The 21,283-nt window shown below is 49.8% G+C and overlaps 1 protein-coding gene across 19 annotated transcripts in view; it reads right to left on the bottom strand.

Moving 5' to 3' along the window:
* The window catches only part of TNS3 (tensin 3), a 331,575-nt gene that overhangs the window by 62,293 nt on the left and 247,999 nt on the right, over positions 1-21,283 (bottom strand). For all 19 annotated transcript variants that reach the window (XM_073008864.1, XM_073008875.1, XM_073008865.1 and 16 more), the window contains 3 exons: positions 4,185-4,354; positions 2,934-3,048; positions 2,767-2,850 (listed from right to left, as the gene is read on the bottom strand). In XM_073008864.1, the coding sequence (XP_072864965.1) occupies positions 2,767-2,850; positions 2,934-3,048; positions 4,185-4,354 (369 nt within the window). The remainder of the gene's footprint in view (positions 1-2,766; positions 2,851-2,933; positions 3,049-4,184; positions 4,355-21,283) is intronic.

Genomic DNA, 21,283 nt, shown 5'->3' with positions numbered 1-21,283 from the left:
AAGTGTGCTTTTTAGTTTCCAAGTGTTGAAGATGTTCCTGTTGTTCTTCTGTTACTGATTTCCAGTGAGTCCATTGTGGCTAGAGAACATGCTCTGCATGGTTCAGTTACTTTCAGTCCTCTGAAGATTGTTTCCTGGCGCATAAATACCACAAATAAGGCCTACCGGGTCCCTCGGCCCTGAGGTCCAGGGCTAGCTGACCTTCTCCCCATCTTTCAGAGCTTTCTCACATTTGTCTTATACTTACTCTCCAAGGTCTTAAGTTGTACTTAGCAGGAGAAATAGAGAAAAGTATGTGTAATTCACCCTCCAGGAAGGGAAGCCTCTCCTTAATGGTATTTTAAAGCAAATACTGTCATTCATATGCACATCAGTCTCTAGGCCTAAATGATACACAGTTAAGCATCACTGCAGGTACCTAAAGCTTACTACTTCAAAACTGCACAGTGGCTGTGAATGGCAGGTACTATGGTCTGCATTTTTAGATAAGGAGGTGGAGATGCCTGGAGGTTACCTAAATGTACGAATTACATGGTTATTCCACGACTCTGAGACTTTCCATGTGCTTTTTCAGTTGTGATGCTAGGTCACATCCAGGTTAGACAAGACAAAGTGAAACATTAGCCCTGTATAATCTGCCCATGGCTGTGGAATCGGCTGACAGAGCTGAAACTCTGACTTTGCCACTTACTAGCTACTCAACTTCTTCATGTCAATTTCCTTGCCTGTAAAATGGGGGTAACAGTAACAGTGACCCATAGAATGCGACCGCGAAATGGAAGGAAACCATTCTGTAAAGATCAGGAGACACATTCTGTACGGGCGAGCTACCTCTGTTATTACTGTGCCCTCGGAGGAGTCTCACAACTCCACTTGACTTTGCAGAGCAGGTGGGGCCTCCAGGCAAGGGCACTGGCTCACCACGCTGTCTGATGAAAGCATCCGCTAGGTCAGCATTGTGTTATCTTTGTGCTCCTTGTGGGTTAATGTGAAGCTGACCCTCCCTGGGGACTGCTGAAATAAAACTCTAGAAGGCTCACATGAACATTCTTATCATGTCTCCTTTTTATATTTAAAGGCAAAGGCCTGACTTCTTCCATGTGAATATTTATATGCAGATAGTACTCAGGACAAGTTGGAGCCACCGGAATCTAACACATGCTGGTGTGCAGATCCATCGTCATCCATACATGGTGTAACGCTCATTCACACACAGGACACGGAGCCCACCTCCAGGCTGGGACAACTGGGCCATCATAACACACCAAGGCCACTGGGTATCCCACGCTGAGCACCCAGGCTTCCTGCAGCCTCCTAGACTCTTCTGGAGTTTAGACGGGGCTCAACATTCTCTGATGCTCCATACGGTGATCTTAGAGGCCTCCCTCAGGAGCTGTTAACAACTGTGCAGGCTGTTTCTAGTATTTTCTTTCCTCAGGCTTATTACCCGCCTTCCACTGCTTGTCATCTACCTATTTCAAATGAACTCGGCTTTGGTGTTGCAGGAGAAGACAGGACGCCAGGCCAGAGGGCTAGATGCCACGCCAAACCCACTGAACACCTTCAAGCTAGGAGCCAAGTACAGTCACCTCCATGAGGAGAAGGGGCTACATGGGGTGGAAGGGACATCCCTGTCTCTGCATCTGTTGAAGTGATAAAAAATATAGAACAGACGCATGGCTACCTAAGTGCGAGTCCATCATGCTAAGGCATATTGGAACATACACACTTCTCATGGAATGCTCATATAATGTGTACCTTAAAATGCAACTTATTTTAAATTTCAGTCGCACTTATTGAGAAATACGGGCAGTTTAACTGCTATATGCTACATATGAAGAGAGCCATTTATGGTCCTGTAACCACAAAGGGAATTTTAGGAGAAGAATGTCTTTCTATTATATCGTCCACAGGCTTGGTTTACTCTGGAGAAAGGGAGAGAAAGGGAGAATGGAGCTAGCTGTCATTATTATAGTACTCTTGGGTAAGGGGCAGATGAAAACACAAGTTAATGAAAGTCTCTCACTCTCAGATAATGTGCCTAATAACTATTAACAGCGTCCTTCACCAGGGCAGAAAAGCAGCAGCATAATGAATGAAACTCCCAGAGAAGAGTGATTTTGAAATGTGCACGAGCTTTTGGTTTGCATTCTCTCTCCACCTGCCCGAGCTCGGCCTTGTCCTGGACTCTCAGGCAAGTCCTCAAGACCACTCAGCATTGCGCAGTAACTCGCCCTAAACACTGCCTGCTAACACTCCTTCGCCTGAGTCAGCTGTGCAGACAGACGGACGTGATCAGACCATGGACAGAGCCCCTGAGCTCCTGCAGGGATCCAGGGACAGTGATTAGGCATCCAATAATAACAGACAGGAGGGGCCACAAGGCACGCATGAGAAGGCAGCTGGGGTGGCAGAGCTAGGGGTACCCGTGTGTTACGATTTCCACAGAGAACGTAAAGTGTGGGGTGGGCATTCTAGTTTCTTCAAAAGCACCAATGCTCAGCTGCTGACAGGCACCACTCACAGTCCCATCAACTGTGTATGAAGGGGCTGAACAGGAGGGTTCCCCACAGGATGCCAGGCAGCGACGCAAGGCCAGGTTGCCACCACACAGTAGATTTCACGGCCACATCCCTGCATCTTCCCCAGCAAGATCTGTCCTCACCCAAGGCTTCTGAGATATGACACGAACGGAAATATTTCTGCATCCCTGCGACGCAGCACCTGAGCTGCCACGCTCCTGGGACTCGCGGGTGGATTTCTTACCACGTCCTCCTTTGTGCTGACTGGCCGGGCTGCTCAGCGTGGGCTCAGGTGGGCTGAATGGAGGATAGCGCGGGGCTGTTTTCACTGGAAAAGAAAGCAGAGCAAGGGGCTGTTGTCACCCTCCTTCGGCATGGAGCAGCATGCAGCTAGTGTTACTTCGTTCTTACCGTATGGTGTCTCTGGAGACACAGGAAATGCTGGAGTTGAACACATGGACTCCTTGCTACTTAAAATTCTGCCATCGATCATATCGAGGTCTGGGGGATAGCCAGGGGTCATGGTCTGAAATTGGCACAGGGAGCAGAATGTGAGAACAGGGAGTCAAGTGAAGGCCCCTCCAAACAGTTGTGGCTCCCCCAGGCTGGCCCACTGAGCAAACCCCTCCTCCGACAGTAGGACAAGGAGGCTGAGGACTAGATCCATGGCACAAAACCAGCCCGTCTCTCCTAGCCATGGAAAACTGGAGAACACTTTCATGTTCAACAGTAAAGGAAATGGAAGGTATCTTATGGTTCATCCTTCTAATACAATATAGAGCTAATAAGTGAAGTAGACAGAGTTTGTAGTGGTACAGGTAAATGAGTGTCTCAATATTAAGCAAAAAAGCTGGATAAAACTGTCCTTAGCCGTGGCATTAATATAATCACAGATGCATAAAAACACATAGTATTTTAAATACATAGCATAGAAAAAAGGCCGGGTAGAAATATTCTAAATATTAACAGTGGTTTCGTTTGTGAGTCAAGACTATGTATAACTTTTTTTTCTAGTTTATTCTGTAGTTTCCAATCCTGCCAACTTGAAAAGAAATCCTACCCATCTCTAAAAAGATTAAACGTTTTGGATACACCGACCTGCTTTACTTCCATTCTGACTAGAAGCCTTACCTAGGCCTCTTGGAAGAGCATGCAGCTCTCGTCTGTGGCCCTCACCTGTGGATCACCTCCTAGGAAGGTCTCGGAGGGAGGACTGAGGGCCCTGTGTGATGATCCTGAAGGAAGGCTGTGTGTGCCACTGGCTGCTGCTGTCGGACTATGGAGAACAGCTAAGGACAGACCTATAAGAGCCCTACCTCAAACCCACACAACCCACCCACAGGCTGTGCTCCTCGTGCCCATTCTACAGATTAGAACATAGAGGCTCGGATGCCCTGAGTGAGGTGGCCCCACCAGCATAGCTATCTCTGGGGTGCATTACCCAGGCCAGCTGACTGCACACTGTGCTCTCCCAGCCACACCGCCTGCCAGGTACAGAGGAACCACGACTACATTTGTGGAACCAGGACGAAAGGTAAGTGCGGAGGGTAGTGTAGACTGTATTCAGGGACAAGACCTGGTCATTGTCCATTCACCCGGGGTTCCAGGACAAGAAAGGGAGTGGAATGGGCCCAGAAACTGGGACCTGGCCGTGGTACATACCTCTTTGACGTCTGCTGGTGAGGGGAATGGCGGCAGGTTCGGGGCATGGTCCACACCAGCCTTTCCCCATGCACATTTGGAGAAGGGTAGCTGCCCCCCAGTGTCGTTGTCATACTGCCCCAGGCTCAGCTTCCTGAGTCTCCCGCCCAGGGGCTGTTCAGGCGAGGAGCCTGTCAAAAAAGAGACAAGCGGGCTGCAGGGCACTTCCTCAAGGCGCAGTGAGGCGCCCCCCTTCCTTAAATCTCGTCTGCTGCTTCTCAAAGGTGCTGTATGCTGGTCACCATTGCTCCAGGAAGATGCTGTGGTTGCTGCAGGTAGATGATGGGAAACCTAAGGCATTATCAGACTCTCAGGGATGAACAAGACCACAGCCTTGGAAACGTGCAGCTTCCCCAGTCCAGCATGCTCTTTCCAGAACAGGCTGCTTGGGGACAGGACCAAGCACCCGGACTCACTCGCAGTGCTGGGAAAGGACAGTGCCCTGATGGAATGCTGGGTGGGACTGACGAAGACCCAGCTGGGAAGGAGAACCCTGCATGCCACCCCTGGTGTCCTGTCAGGACCAGAGTCCCTGAGGACCACATACCTGCGGTGACCTCGGCCAGAGCGTGGCCCGACTATGATAATTTGAATCTTAGCAATGGGAAATTCTGGAGGGGAAAAAATCCTGTTATTTCAAGCATCAACAATAAACATTCGCCATCCTAACCGTCTTTGCCAGAAACACCACAGGCGGTTATTAATGACACAGATCCCCGGGGTCCCCACTCTTGACCAAATTCTGTTCTCTTTGTGTTGGGGAAAAAATGGGGATTGGGCTGGGATCTAAATTTCTAAAGCCTCTTCCCAGGGATTCTTACGATTTGTCACTTAGGAAAAAATCTGCTGCCGGCTATTAAAAGAAGAATGTTTCTATTGATGACGTAGTCTGAAAATTCAAACCCAACAGCACTGTCCCCTACAGTTTAGATTTAAACTATAAATACACGCTCTCTGTAAGTGCAGAGTTCAGAGTAGCATTTCACTGAAAGATGGAGTTTGATTCGCCAACATGTATGCCCCACATAAGGCTCCTCTCAGAACGACTTTGTTCCAAATTGGTTGATGGCCGCCCTCCGAAGTGAAATACATCATGATAGTGATATACAGTCATGCTGAGCCCGTGATATGCCACTGACACCTCTCTCTCTCTCCTCCTACATCCAGAAACTTCAGAAGTTCACATGAATGCAAAGGTTGGCATGATAAAGAGAAGGTCCCACAGAGAGGGACAGGACATCGACCCACCATGCCTGCCTGAGAGGAGCAGCAGGACTGCTGTAAGGGTTCTTGTTTCTGTCTGCAGCATGGGGGGCTCCACTGCCCGACCCTACCAGCCACTAGGTGCCACTCAGGTGAGGGTTGAGGAGGCTCCTGGGCTGAGCCAGGCTGGACACCACCTTCCCTGTCCCATGGGACGTCTGCTCAGCACCACACAACAGCGACCAAGCAAGTGAGACCCAAACCCAGGTCCTTGCAAGCATCCTTCCACCTCTTCCTTCCATCCTCTCTTCAGTTCCCAGCAGCTTCCTCCACAGATCCAAGGAAAGGAGGAGGAAGAAGTGTGCATTAGGACCTGGGATTTGGAGTCTTACGTGTATCCCTCACTAGCTGCAGGACATCCTCAGCCCCCATTTCTTTATGGGTAAAATGAGCATAATGCTTGCTCTCTTTTCCCTCCCACAAGGGGGGGGATTAAATGAAATGAAACAGTATATCTGAGAGTCCTACTCACACAGTAGCCCCTCACTACAGCACCCTCATCCTCACGGTGCAGTGGTCCTTGTCCTCGCACTCACCACCCTAAACAGGATGCAAGTGCTGCAGGTCAGGGAGGGGACCACCCTCACCCCAGTGCTCTTCAACACACACATGCATTTGCAGCCATTCCAAGAATGAGTTTAAAGAGGGCTAGGGGAGGTGTGAGGTCACAAAGTCGGGCTGGCTCCACGCACCACCTGGTACTCAGCTCAGATGTGGAGTTTGTTCCTGAAGCAGTCAAGGTGGCAGGCGATTGCCCTGGGTGTTAGTGATGGAAACGAAGTGCCATGGCCACAGGCAAGTGACTGAGAGCCTGGTCCCCTCCCTGGAAAAAGGAGCGATGCCACTGGCCTCAAGGGAAATCATTCCAGAGTGGAGGACCTATCTGTGGAGAGTGCCGGGAGCTCCGCTGCCCTGTACTGACATTACGGTCCACTCACAGCCTAGAACTTCAGAGGTCACTTCCAGAGAGGTAGTTTTCCAAGGGGAGGGAATACTACTTCTGTTCAACATGCAAGATAATATGTGGTGTCTTATCAAAAATGACATGGCAATATCATCCCAACATGCAGTACTGCATGAAGCACACAGAAAAAATGGCTATGCGAATCACCCTGATTTGAGCATTGTACATTGTATACATTTATCAAAATATCACACTGTACCCCATAAATATGTACAATGATTATGTCTCAACTAAAAACAGTAATAATAAAGAAAAAAAGGACAGTGTGGTCAAGTGTTCTCTTTGATCTGGAGATGCCGGCTGGGAAGCACATGTTAATGCACTCCAGCCTCAGGCCTGAGGTTGGAAACTCACTGGCTTCAGAAACTGAGGTCCCATTAGGGTTAGCTGACAACAGCCAGCACAGCCTTGCAGCTGCACTCGAAGGCGCATCCAGGTCGTAACAGGGTTCGAAAAGGAATTTCCAGGACTAAAACATAAGTCTCAGTGCAGGAGGCTTAGACTTCTAACCTTTCAACTTGGAGGTTTCCTTCAACACGTCTCCTTCAGAGCAGCTAGGGAATACGGTCTGTGCGTGAGCTGACACTGAGCCAACAGTGGGCTCCGTCCTGGGCCTCCCCCGCCAGAGGAGGCTCTGGAACACAGACGTTCTGTGAGCTGGCCCTAGAAATGTCCCTGCCAAACACATGGATTTGAAACTGTTCCTCAATTCTCTCTCTCCCCAAAGAACTACAATGAAAAACAGAATGTTCTTCATTCAAAAAAAAAAGTCTCAAAAAAAGTCAATCTTCATTCAAAAAAAGTCTCAAAAAAAATGTTCTTACTATCCCACCTCCAGTGCTTGTGCTAAAATCTATGTGGCACTATGTCTGGTTAAGCAGGGCTACAAGCTTCTCCCTCTGGATGGATCAGTACTTCTCAGTATCCTGCCACTGGGACCACCAGGACAGCGACGGACGACGGCTGTGGGTCTGAGGCCAGAAAGAGGCTCTGCAAGCACAGGAAGAATGGGCGAATCAAGGCACCTGCACAAGTGCCACCAGGCCCCGGATTCCAGGATGTGGCCTGCACAGAAAGTGTGGCTTCAGCCCTGCAGGGTCCTGCTTTCCATTCCCGAAGGGGAAAGGACACAGGCACACAAGGTCAGCAAGGCCCTGTCCTCTGTGGGCTGCGGAGACCCCTCCTCTCAGACTGCAAACCTTGGAAATGAGAACTTTGAAATGCCACAAAAAAACAGGACAAAATGAGACAGGGTTTAAGATATGGAAACACCCCTATGTGCTAGGATGCACCCACATCTGCCCAGGAGGTAGTTACAAAAGAAAGAAAAACAGGAAACCAACATTTATCCAGCAACAGTGACAGTCTAAGCCCAGGCAGGTGCTCTCATAGAGAAAAGCCCATAATCACTCCACTAAGGCGGCCTACAAGGAGAACGGAGGCTCAGGTCTGAGTACTCATCCTACACCACACAGCAAGTCAGCAGAGAGCAATGATTTGCCACCACATGTATCTTACTTTAAAACCCACAACTGTCAACTCTATTCCTCTGTGGTCACTCTTCCTTACCCACTGGTGCCTTTCCTTCCCTTCCATCCCTGCCCACCTCAAAAAGCCCACAAATGGCAGATAGGGGCCCCATGGGCCCTGGGGGGCACTGCCCACTTCCACTGCCTGTGGTGACAGAGGGGCCCCTGGGATCAAGATGGCCACACTCATCCTGCTGAGGAAGGGGCACTCTTCCTCCTGGACATGTCCTGATGGGGCAGCCAACAAAGGCTTCGTAAATTCTTCTGTCTCTCGTGTGAATTTCAGATTTAAGAATGGTTTATGCTTCCCAGTCTTAGGAAATCTGCCAAATGTCTAAGTTAAATACATGGGGTCTGGTAGAGAACCTGGTGAAGGTGCATTTCCAAAGGGTCTGAGTGCACAGCAGTCTAGAGAAAAGGAAGGAGGGACAGTTTTCAAGTTCTTCCCATCTGAGAGTCCTTGGCTACGCGGAAGGTCAGAGAAGAAGAGAGAGGGCAGCTTGCTCAGGGCATTGCTACTGGACTAGAGGGAGCTGCCATCGAACCCACGTCCTGCGGCCAGCAGTAGATGCTCACTCAGAGGCCAGCCCGGGGCCACCTGGCAGGGGTGGACTCTGCCTCTCTGCTCACAGGAGATGAGTCCTCAAAGCCATCTCCAGAATGAAATGAGAAAGACACAAAGCTGGCTTAGGGGATCCTACAGATAACGCAGCAAAGGCTGGGGCTTGGCACACAGTTGCAGGCAGTAAGTGTTATAATGGGCCACACTCAAAATGGACTGTTTATGTTGTCATTAAAAGTCAAGTTTTATGGAACTCGAAGTGGGCAAACACGCTAAAACATTAAGTGACAAAAAACAGCGGGCAAAGATGCATGTGTAGTGTGGGGGTTCATTTTTATTTTTAAAACTAAGAAAATGTCCCCAAATGCTCATAAGAGCTTCTCTTTGAGTTGTGTAATTCTAGGCATTATTCATACTTTTTCGTAAATGTTTCTTTCAATGTTTTCTCTAATAATGTGCATTACTTTTTAAAATTAGGGAAACAATACAGAGATTACCTTCGAAAGAAACAAAGCTTCTTTTATTTTGTAGTACTCTGTGTGGCTGTACTGAATCTCCCCAAATCCTTTCAAATTTTGCATTAGTATTAGTTCCTGTATTCTCCCAAACTCATGTGTTTGACCCTTACACTTTTCCTTCTCTCTGATAAGTCTCCCGTGTCTGATAGCCATATAAAAATTAACATGGGAGGTCGTTTTCCAGACCAATAGCTCAGAGGAGATGTGTAAGTGACATTCACATTTATAGGGAGCAGGGCTTATGCTTCCCAGAGGTTACAATGCAAGGCGTCCTGCAGCAGGGGTCTCTCTCTCCCTTCTTTAATTATTCGACAAACGGGATCTCTAGCTGCCTTCTTCAGGCAAGACAACTTGAACGTGAGACTCCACACTGGGTCCAAGGTAGATATCCAGGAAGCCCAGCAGTGGAACAGAATCCAATCAAGGCCCTGGTGCCACGTCCGGGCCCAGGATGTTCCACCAGGTGCTGCCTTCCTTTAACCTGTGCACAAGGTCTAGGGCAGAGACGCGATGGCAGCTAGGCCATGGCACCTATGTCTGCTGTGTACCGCAAGGAAGAACCAAGGAAGGCCCTAGGGCACGGGTGCGACAGTGAGCAGGAACTAAGCTCAGAGTGGGATTCCAAAATGGCCCCGTCCATGAAGAATGGACCACGCTAGGAGTGTGCCCCGGAGGCTGGGGTGGGCACACACCCCGCACCTCTCTCACAGGCACACACCCACACACTCACATGCACACACTCTCATGTGCTCCCAATCTCCGGCACTTTTTCACACCCACACACTTGCAGACACATGTATGAACACACTCACTCTCACATGTTCGTAACACTCATGCAGACTCAGCCATACATTCATGCATTTGCACACACACTCATACACCCATGTCACTCACATGCACCTGCACACTTCACACTCCTATAGTCTCTCACAGTCTTACACTCACACACACTTGTACTAACATTCTCACCCACACTCACACAACAGTCACAAGCAGACACACTCATGCTCTCACACTTTCTCATATACTTACACTACACTCACTGGCACTCACACTCACGTGCAGTCTCTCACTGTGTTTCTCACATCACACACATTATCACACTCACACTCAGTCTCATGGTTTTGTACACTCACAGTCTCACACAGTCTCACACTCATTCTCACAGTCTCTTGTACTCACACTCACACACAGTCTCACACCCTCACTCACACCCACCCTGTGCTCCGACACGGCCCCACGGCTGCACGGGCTGCTCACAAACGGGTGGTCCGTGATGGTGGAAGGTCAGGTTCCACATTCTGAATACTGGCCCCACCTCACCACCCTGTATATGCAAACTGCACACCTGTGTCAAACAAGCCCTTCTTCCCACCCGAGAGCTGCCTGTCAGGAAACCAGGGCGCTGACTGTTCCTGGAGGTCCATCCTTTCCACCCTGGCCCTTTCTCCAGGACAAGACCACCCATCAGGGTCTCCACTGTAGGGGAGTTGGTTCCTGGCTTATTTCCAGGGGTGGGTGCAGCCAAAGGCACCCTCTTCTCACTGAGAGCTGCCCCTCCACTCAAGGCCCCCAGCTCTTCATCCCATCCACTGCTCTGACTAGCCCGACCCCAGGGTCCACAGGTGACCCCATGGTAGTGGTGACTTGGGCTGGGTCTCGAGTGTACACACTGAGCCCACGGCCCATGTGCCACACCAAAGTTACAGCAGGGACTTCCAGAACCGCTCTTTCCACGTGGCTGCAGGTGGGGCAGAGGTGGGAGGAGCAAAGCACTTTTGCCTCACACTCTGATGTCTGGGTGACCTGTGAGAGGCCACAGCCCTGGGGACATTTCCTCAGGTGGTTCATTTGCTAGCTCTGGTATACTGCCTACCAGGATCACTGCCCACCTCTCCAGAGAAGGTCTGCATAAACAGCAAGCTCCATACCTCTGCACTGCCAACTCTGAGAGCTCTTGGATCCCTTTCTGTGGACAGAGGCAGGAGCAGCCAGCTGTCCCAGGTGGGGACAAGGATCAGGTCTTATTCAGCTCCAAAGTCTGTCCATGCTGAGACACCCTGAGGGTTCAGTACTTCTTTGCTAAGTCGGTGAGCTCTGAAGGGGTGAAGAGGTGAGGGGTGAATAGGTGAGCCCTGGGCCACCTGTTAGGAGCCCTGGCCCTGAGAGGTAAGGAAGTGAGGGGTGAACAGGTGAGCCCAGGCCACAGGTTAGGAGCCCCGGCCCTGAATCACTGACTTCTGAATTATACCCAAAGGAGGCCCTAGCACTTAGTAAAACTCTCCCGCTACCCCAAATCTTTCTTCCAAAGTGACTGATTTATAGTTTTCTTTAGTCGATGTTCTTTCTGACGATAAAGCTAATGTATGTCATTGCAGAAGATTAGGACAACACATAGAAACATATGGAAGCTCCCTGGAACCTGTGAAGAGCCACATATCTCAATGAAGACACACGTGACTTTTACATTTCTTTTTCCACAGAGGCTTAATTCCTGAGCACTCCCCAAGGGAATCATTTAATTATTTGAGTCCATCAATTACTTCTTACACACTTCACATCAACGTGAAATGACCAGCACCTGAAGCAGTCTCCTCCTGTCCCCTGGCCTCCCTCCTACCACAGCCCAGCACCCCTCCTCCTCCACCCTCCTCAGCTGCCCTGGTCTTGCTTGGGACCACGAGGGGCCCCCTCCTATGCCCATCCTATCCTTGAGCTTCTGGTAAAACTATAGAGGACAGCAGTGTAGCCTCAGGACTCACTCCGCAACCTGCAGCCCTTCCCACTCACACCTGTAGAAAGGAGAAGTAACAGCCTTCACCGAGAATATTACATTATGTGCATCAACAGGAAACAAACAAACAAAAACCACAGATAACAACAACAACAAAAAAAAATTCCAAGGTATGGCAAAGAACTGGCTGTAATGCAATGAGACTGGGCAGTTTGAACAATGAAATCATGAACTGAATAATGATATTGTTAAGACCTATTCTCCGAACACTTCTACAAAACTGGCCATGCCTATATATTTTTCTGTTAAGAAGTCAAATTCAGGAAAAGAGAAGAAAAAGGAGACCTCATGGGAGCAGGAGAGAGCTGCCACCACACAGACGGCTTTCATCTCTGGGAGGAGCTGATAAGGGGACAAGAAGGACCTTGCCAGCACTGAGGAGCACCTGCAGAGCTCTGGGCGATCCGCCTTCCCACCCCCGGCTCCCCAAGGTACCCCTTCTCAGAAAAAGCGAAGAGAAAGGGAACAAAACCCAAGCTCCCACACAGGGCTGTTCACGGGCAAAGGGCAGCTCCCAAAGCCCTGGTGGCGGGGGGGCGGGGGGGCACCTGCATCTGCCTGCACCCATGGCACCCACACCCTGCTCTCTCTGCTCTCTCACACCTGTGTCCACCCTGCTCCCAGCCTGAGGCCCAGGTGCTGGGGAAGAGCTGCCCTTACTTCCCTGCTGGTTCCCAGCCAGAAAAAAAAAAAAAAAAAAAAAAAAAAAAAAAAAAAAAAATCCTGCATCCTCTCCTTACAAAGGCCGTGAGTACTCAGTGCAGGAATCTCAGGCTCCTTGAGACCCCCGGTGAATCTAGACCCCGGTGATCTATGGGCGATGTGCAGCTTCACCCACTCCATGCAGCTGGGGTCTCTGTGGAAGGAGGGACAGGCAGCAGCTTTTTCTTTACATAGTCTTGTGCCCCTCTTGTCGTGGTGACACGCTTATTGTCCACCAAAACATGGCATGGTGACGTGGTCTCCAAGGGTCAAGTGATGGGATGCTGCCCACCTCCTTGGCCAGTCCCTACTCTGGGCATTCAGCTGTCTTCACCCACGCCTCCTTTCCTCCAGACACCGGGTGCTACCCACCCAGAGCCTCGGGAACCATCTGACCTCGAGTGTAAAATGGGACACGTACCCCAGAGTCCCCCGCACTGCCACTCCCAAAGACCAGCACGTTTCCTCATTTAGCAGTCTCACTGTTATTCACGGGTGGAGCTGGCATCAAGGACAGATAAGGAAACGTGCTAAGGGCTGCCCAGCCAGTAGGCTGCACAGGGTCACCTGAGACTCTGCCACGCCCAGGATCTGGGATTCACCACAGGGTGCAAAAGGACACCGACCCTGGGAGGCAGGAGGATGCTCAGTCATTTCGGCCCCACAGGGGGAACTGGGGATGGTGGGGCCTCAGCCCCAGGAGCATCCTGTGAGGTGCCTTATCCAAAGCCACCATGACAGGGTGGGGGACGGTCCTGACAGGGAATCCTCATGTGCTCCGAGGGAAGAGCAGGAAAGCCAGTCCTTGACTGGGGTACCCAGGGGCCTCGTGAGAAGGGGATGCATCGCCGTCAGAGCCCTGGAGAATCAGGGATTCAGGCCAAGACGTCAGGTGCTGCACTAAACACATGCAGGATTGAACTCAGCCTAGCCTGGGGGTTAGCACTGTTGCCATCAATTCACCCCTGAGCAGTCTGAAGTGCAGGAGAGGGCTTCTCAGATCACTTAGCCAGAAAATGTTTTTTAAATTTTGTTTAAAACACCCACAAAGCTCTTGCACAACTTCCCACTTTGTCCAAATACACTGAACTCCCAATTATGTAAACTAATTGAGAGTGTGACTTAGCACATCCTGATTGGTAAGTCAGTACTTATGTTGACCCTGAACTGTGATTCTGTGATTCAGACTGCTCTTGGAGACTGATCTTTGCCAGCGCACGGCAGATCCCAGGCCCTGAGCCCCTCCCAGGGAGCGCAAGGGGGGAAGGGAAGGAAGATGGGTCAAGTGTCCAGGAGCAGACACCCACCATGCTATCCACTCATAAACTTCATGTCACCGAATTCTCTCCATTGTGGGGTCACACAGTCCACTCTGCGCTGGTGAAATAAAGCCACCACCCAGGTGGAAGGCAGCCCATGGGATCGCCTGCCTCTGCCTCGGATAACCGATGTGTGACTATTGGCTGTCCTCTAAATCCCACAGCAGGGTCACAAATCCTGCTCTCGTCAGAACCACCCTGCGGCACGCTCCAGCCTCAATGAGCCAAGGGCTAGCTCTCCTGGAGGCTGGGACATGCACCTAAGTTGAGAACTGCAAATACACAACAGAACTGCAAATATACAACAGAGGTTCTCAAAGGCCGCTGTCCACCTTTTATCACTAAAATCCTAAAGCTCGGGTCTCACCCGTGAAGTCAGAACCTCCAGCGGTTAGACCTAAGTGTCAGTCTTTTTAAAAACTCCCTAGTGTTTCCAACACACAACCAAGCTCAAGAATCACAGCAGGTCTCAACCCCGAATTTGCACTGCATTATTTGGGGAGAGTTTTTAAAGCAAGTCTGACATCCAGGCCCCACCAGGGCCAACTCAATCTGCCACCCACCAGAGGTAGAAGCAGGTACCTGCATTTTTAGCATCTGCATTTTTAAAGCTCCCCAGGTGACTCCAACATGCAAGCCAAGGTGTCCAACCCCTGTTCTAAGAGATGGAATCCGCTCCTGGAGCAAATGTTCAGGATGCAATATTGACTAAGAGAGTAGACCTTCAGTGTTCTTACACAAAAGTAACTAGGTACAGTGGTGGCTATGTCCATTTGTTTGACTGTAGTGGTCCTCTCCCTATGTATAGGTATAACAAAATATCATGTTAAATACCTTAAATATATACAATGATAAATAAGTTAATTAAAACATAGAAAAAAACGGGGCCAGGCACAGTGGCTCATGCTTGTAATCCCAGCACTCTGAGAGGCTGAGAAGGGCGGATCATTTGAGTCCAGAAGTTCCAGATCAGCCTGGGCAACATGATGAAACCCTGTCTCTACAGAAAAATACAAAAAAAATTAACCAGGCATGGTGGCACATGCCTGTCGTCCTAGCTACGCTGGAGGCTGAGGCGAGAGGATCAATTGAGCCCAGGAGGTCAAGGATGCAGTGAGCTGTAATCACACCAACTGCACTCCAGCCTGGGTGACAGAGTGAGATCCTATCTCAAATAATAAATTAATTAATTAATTTAAAAAAGAAAAAGGAAAGATGAAAACTCACGACATGCTAGAACATTACCTATTTTAAAACATGCCTTCTTTCATTTTCTATCTGGGCATTAGAACGTAAAGTCCCCATAAGCTACTGATTTATCTTGATATGGTCCTCTAGGAATGAAGTGCGACTTCACACAGGTGTGCCTGATAGGCTCTGGAAGCTCCTTGCATTCCAAGGAGTGAAAATAAATCACGGGCAAAGACTGCTTCATGGTGAACTTGAGGCCTCCAGACTTCAGCTCATTCACACACACCCACGAATCTTTTCAAGAGAGTGCGTAAAAGGAGGCAAGGTGGCACGACAAGGACGCCCCAACACTCTTCCCGGCTGAAATGCTCCCAGAAATGGTTTTAGAAGCCTTCTCCCAAAACTGAAACAGGACTGATTGACCAGCCCCTTCCACCTGGAGGGCACAGCCTTAAAGAGCTGTGCAACTTGCATTTTTTCACAAAATAATGTCTTAGGAAATCATTAGCCAGGGTTCTGACGGACATATCAAGACCAACCCAGGGAAGAGCCTTCCCGTCCTAGGCCCACCCTCCCTCAGTCACGCTGTCTCCATGCCTAACCCTGATTCTAAGAGAACGGGTGGGCGCCGGCAAAACTGCAACAGAAGGTGAAGGGAGGGAATCCCATATTTTAGATTGCAAAATTGAAAATTCTTTCCACTGGGAAACACTGAAGTCCATGGCTAGGTGGTGGCATTTGTTCTAAAAAGGCATATTTAAAAGGGAAATGATATGTCCAAACAACAAAGCCCTCCAACATGAGAAATGTCAGCAATACCCAGTGTTTTGTAAGTCAACTGTAACCTAACGTGCAGATGTGAAAAGCTGCAAACCACAGAAGGGGGACCGCCGCCTGCCTCACACACTGCCCTGCCTCAAAGACCCCGAAGACCCCATCAACGGAGCTTCTGTACGGGCTTCAATTCCTGCCTGTTCACAGGGATTGGTTTTCTTTTTGGATCACCCCCCATCATGTGACCTTACTGGCCTCTTCCCCAAACACTTCACCTTTTTTTTTTTTTTTTTTTCCCTGACAGAGTCTTGCTCTGTCACCCAGGCTGGAGTGCAATGGTGCCATCTCGGCTCACTGCAACCTCTGCCTCCCAAGTTCCAGTGATTCTCCTGCCTCAGCTTCCTGAGTAGCTGGGACTACAGGCACGCACCACCATCCCCGGCTAATTTTCGTATTTTTTAGTAGAGACGGGGTTTCACAATATTGGCCAGGCTAGTCTTGAAATCCTGACCTTGTGATCCACCCACCTCAGCCTCCCAAAGTGTTGGGATGACAGGCATGAGCCGCGGTGCCCGGCCAACATTTCCTCTTTTAATCACCATGGTGTTTACTATCCCGTGCCTCAGGACAGATACAAGGGCTGTCCACCTTCAGGGCCACATGGGCTGCGCTGAACGTAAGTGTGGCCACGGGTCCACCTGGCTGATGAACTCTGGGGAGTGACGCAGCCGGTGACTTCTGGCAGAGGCCATGGGAGCGGGGAGTGCTCTCAGGAGTGTGGGCAGCCTTGGGTGCACAAAGAGGGCTCACCCCTCATCTCAGGCCCCGGCATGAGGCCCACGTCAAGCCACAATGCAGTGGACATGCGGCATAACTGGAAGAAAGCCATGTTGCTGTGGAGTTGTTACAAAACTGCTCCATCCTGACAGAGGGAGAGAATTCTACCACCACCTACCTAGGATTCCATAAATTAGCAGCTCCCCTGAGCCAGCACTCAGGCTGTTAGGATCACACAGACCAGCCCACTTCCAGTGCAGCTCAGGCAGTGCTTCTGGGGACAAATGAAACACGCCAGAGACCTGGTGATACCAAATGACTTTCAAGCATCAGGGGGTTAGTTGCCCAACAAGTTAGAGAGCAGCCGTAGGACCCACCAGTTCCCCAACAAGTTACAGAGCTGCCACAGGACGTAGCAACCCCTCTCCTGAGCAACGCCCCAAACAACTGAAAGCAGGTGTTCAGACAAACACGGGCACACCCATGATCACAGCATCACCATTCACCAAGGCCAAAGGTGAAAACGACCCAGGTCCCCATCGAGAGAGGAATGGGTAAACAAACTGTGCTCTATTCCTGCTGTGGAATACTGCTCTGCCATAAACAGTACTGAAGTTCCCACACGGGCTATAACACATCTGGCTTGAAAACATCACACAACACGTCACAGGAGTCAGTCACAAAAGGCACATATAGTGTGATGCCATTTATGTAAAATGCCCACAGTAGACACATCCCCAGAAACAGGAGGGGATGAGTGAGTGTCAGGGGCTTGGGGAGGAGGTGTGGACGGGAAGTGACTTCAAGGGGTATAACGTTTCCCTTTGGGATGATGACAAATTTCTGAAACTGGATACTAATGATGGTTGCACAGCAATGCAAATGTCTTTACTACCACTGAACAGTACACTTAAAAATGATTAAAATGCTAAATTTTATGTTATGTGTATTTCACCACACTAAAAAATTAATCAGTATTTTTTAAAACTGAGGGATGATTTCTGTTTCCTAGTGTGGGCCTGACCAAAGATTTTCATCTCAAAATGCAAATGACTTTATTGTGAATTACTTTATTTTTATTTTTCCTTTGACATGAGTGTTAGCATGTTAAATTTAGTTTTTAGTATGTGCTTAAGGAGGTTGTATTAGCTATGACTTTCATCTCAGGAGAGTAAAGATGGCATTAGAAGGTATCTGTTATAGAAACAATACTTCATTTTGGGCCTGAGCCCATGAAGATCCCTTGCTGTGGCTATCACGGGCAGTGTAGACTGAGCAGAAGATGGTCTGCAATCCACACCTCAAAGTCCCAGAAGGTCCAGATAGCACCTTCTCCTCTGTGGCCCGAGCCTCTCAGCAGTGTCTTCAGAGCGCCCGTCAAAGTGGCGGGGTGGGAAACCAAGTTCCCCTGCTTTGCAGAGTGAGAGTCTCTGGGGCAAATGGAAATGATTCATCAACTCTAAAATTTCAAAGTTGGTTTTATGCAATAAAAGAAAGTCACTGCAATGGCAGTGTCCCAGAGCAGACTTGAGTTTCTCATTCTAAAATGTTTTCTGAATTGGACACCCACAGAGCTCCCTGCAGTGCAGTGGTCTGACTTGGTTATTAAATGTGCACTCACATACACATGGCTTGTTCATATCCATGGCCATAAAGCATCGGGGTCTGAAGTCGAGAGGAGCTGTGTCGAGTCCTGACCCCTGGGCAGGAGTCTCTTGTTAGAGCTCTCAAGGCACATAAATATCCCATTTCTCTCAGCCACCTCCAGAAACTGACGCTCACAGATGGAGAAAAAACCTTGTTTTGCCCGTGGTAGCAAACAGAGAGTAAGAGTCCCTCGTGGACACATGTCCAGTGCCAGGGGCCCTGGCTCCTCGGCTCCCAGACCTCCTTTACCCTGGTTCTCTGATGTGAGTACCAGGAAGTCCCTCTTATAAGACCTGGGTCTTAGGACCTCACCCAGCTGCTTGGAGGGTGCAGTGGCCAAGAGAAACCTCCCAGAGAAAAGGTGACCCTGGGCTGACTGTGCCCATCCAAAGACAGCCCCCAAAAGGCGGAGATGCTGGCATGAGACCTGGTCTCTTGCTGACGCCTGAGTCCTTGGAGGGCTCCAGGAGTGTCTATGCTTGGTGCTGCAGTCAATCCTCCATCCTCCACCCCAGATGCACATGCTGGTGTTTTCCCCCATGCTCCGAGGGTCTGGCACTGGCAAGGTGACGCCCGTAACTGGGGACTGCTCAGTTATAACACACAGTACCGAAATAACGACACCTGGACCTTTAGAAAGTACCGTGGATCCCCTGTGTCCCCAGCATGGCTCTGAAACCCCCATATCCAGATCACTAACAGCCAAATCCAAGGCCTCTTCATTCTTCCAATGTCCAGCTGCTGTGGGGGCAGGCACTGGGGCCCACTTATTCACTTCCCTCCCTCTCTCCTGAGATTCTTCCTCTGCAGAGTTGGAGGCCAGTGCCACCCCATGGCACACCCATCCTCCATTGTCTCTGCGCCCCTAATGGAGCTCCCGGGCTCAGTGCACCTTCTCAGTGCCTTCTCTTCTGGTAAGACAGTGACCATGCAAAAAAGAAAAGAAAAGAAAAGAAAAAAAAGCAATCGAGGGCCCAGCCCAAGATTCCGAGGTTCGCCTCTGCCCTCAGGGAAGAGCCATGCCCCTTGGCCCCCATCCTGGCCCTCCATGGTGGGGCCTATCTGCATCTCCAGCCTCACTTCCCAGCACTGAACTTCCCTGGCACACTATGCTTTCTCGCAGTCCGCCTCTCCTCCAGACCGTCTGTCTGGTAAGGATCCCTCTGCCTCACAAGACCTGGCTGAGAGGCTCTGGCTGAGCACCCCCGGCACGTTCCCCAACTCTGGAGTTGAAATGAGATGGGACTGTCTGCATGTCTCTACTTTGTGAGGCTGTGAGCCTTCTGCCACGGAATCAGAGCTTGCAGATGACCTGCTTTCTGAACCCTAAAGCGCTCTTCCAGCTTTCACATTTGGTTCCTTTGGTTGGGGTTTAGCACACAATTTAAATCAATGGGCTCCCCATGGTCAATTATTAAAAGCTGACAGTTTCCATCGCTCTGAACTTTCTTTAGGATGCACAGGTTATCAGCCATGGGTTAGCACTAACAGAGCAGGTGCCGAGTCTGGGAGGGACATTGAATGCCTGGTGGGAACGCCACAGCACTGTCTGCAAGCAGAACAGGGCCTGCCAGGTTCCTGTCGTCACAGGGTGGAGGTTGATGTAACATGAATAAAATATTTTGACAACATGAAGCAAAGAGCCCTCAAGGTATGAAAAAAAAAAACCACAGAACTGGCTTTCTGCCACCCATGGAATCATAAATTTCACAGGTTGAGTCATTTCTTTTGTTACTGGGATATCATCAGTTGAAATCTTCCCCCACTTAAAAGGGTATGATGCAAAAAACCCACCACGTGCAGGTTGAAACCAGGCTGAGACCCAGAGTGGGGCGGGGACAATGAGCCTGGAAGCAGCACCCAGTGCAGGCTGAAACCAGGCTGAGACCCGGAGTGGGGCGGGGACAATCAGTCTGGAAGCAGCACCCAGGGCCTCTTCCACAAAACACTGATGGTGGCAGAAGTCAGATCAGAGTGAGGGAGCAGGGCCTCACGGCTGGCAGACACTTGTGGGGAGCAAAATGCCCCCGAACCAACTCCCTGAATCTCACCCATTCTACAAGAAGGACATAAAACTGTGCTCACTGGCACAGAGAGCGCCCAGGTCTCAGCCACCAGAGCTTTGTGATATCCCACCTCTGGACAGCCTCTCTCTGGTCTTGTGGGTGGGCAGGGCTACTCTACACTGTCCAGTGATAAATCCCCCTCAGTGCCCATTCAGCAGAGCAATTCTGGTCTCGAAACGATCATCTGCAGTTCCGCCTGTCCCAGACCCCTATATCTGCAAACATATGTCAAACTCTTCCTGCATGCCAGGGAAAAAAAATAATGAGCACTTCCCTCAAGAGGTTTGCTGCCTGGTGTAAGAGGGTGAGTTTAGTGGAATTAGGACATGGCCATGGGGTGCAGTCAGAGAGATGAGAGATCTGTTATGTGTCCCAGTGAAAATGAAAGTACTTAAAACAGTGTAGGCACTCAGGCACTCAGAGTAACAGTTCTTACTATTTCCAACATCATCAACATCACCATCACTAACACCACCATAAACATCATCACTATCATTACATTCATCACCGTCATCATCACCATCACCAAACCATCATCACCACCATCAGCATCATCACCATCATCACAGTCATCACGATCATCACTGTCACCATCACCATCAACATCACCACAGTCATCACCATCATCACCATCACTATCACCATTATCACCATCACCACCATTAACATCATCATCACCATCAACATCACCACCATCATCAGAGTCATTACCATCACCATCACCATCACCACCACCAACATCATCACAGTCATCACCATCATCAGGATCATCACCATCACCATTATAATCACCATTACCACTATCAACATCACCACCACCATCAACATCATCACCATCATTACAGTCATCACCATCATCACAGTCATCACCATCATCATTATCATCATCACCATCACCACCATCACTATCATCATCACCATCACCACCACCATCATCATCACAGTCATCACCAT

Source organism: Chlorocebus sabaeus, chromosome 21 (genome assembly GCF_047675955.1).
Source record: "Chlorocebus sabaeus isolate Y175 chromosome 21, mChlSab1.0.hap1, whole genome shotgun sequence".
Taxonomy (NCBI): domain Eukaryota; kingdom Metazoa; phylum Chordata; class Mammalia; order Primates; family Cercopithecidae; genus Chlorocebus; species Chlorocebus sabaeus.
Note: the sequence above shows the minus strand (reverse complement) of the source record. Positions and strands in the feature narration are given on the sequence as shown.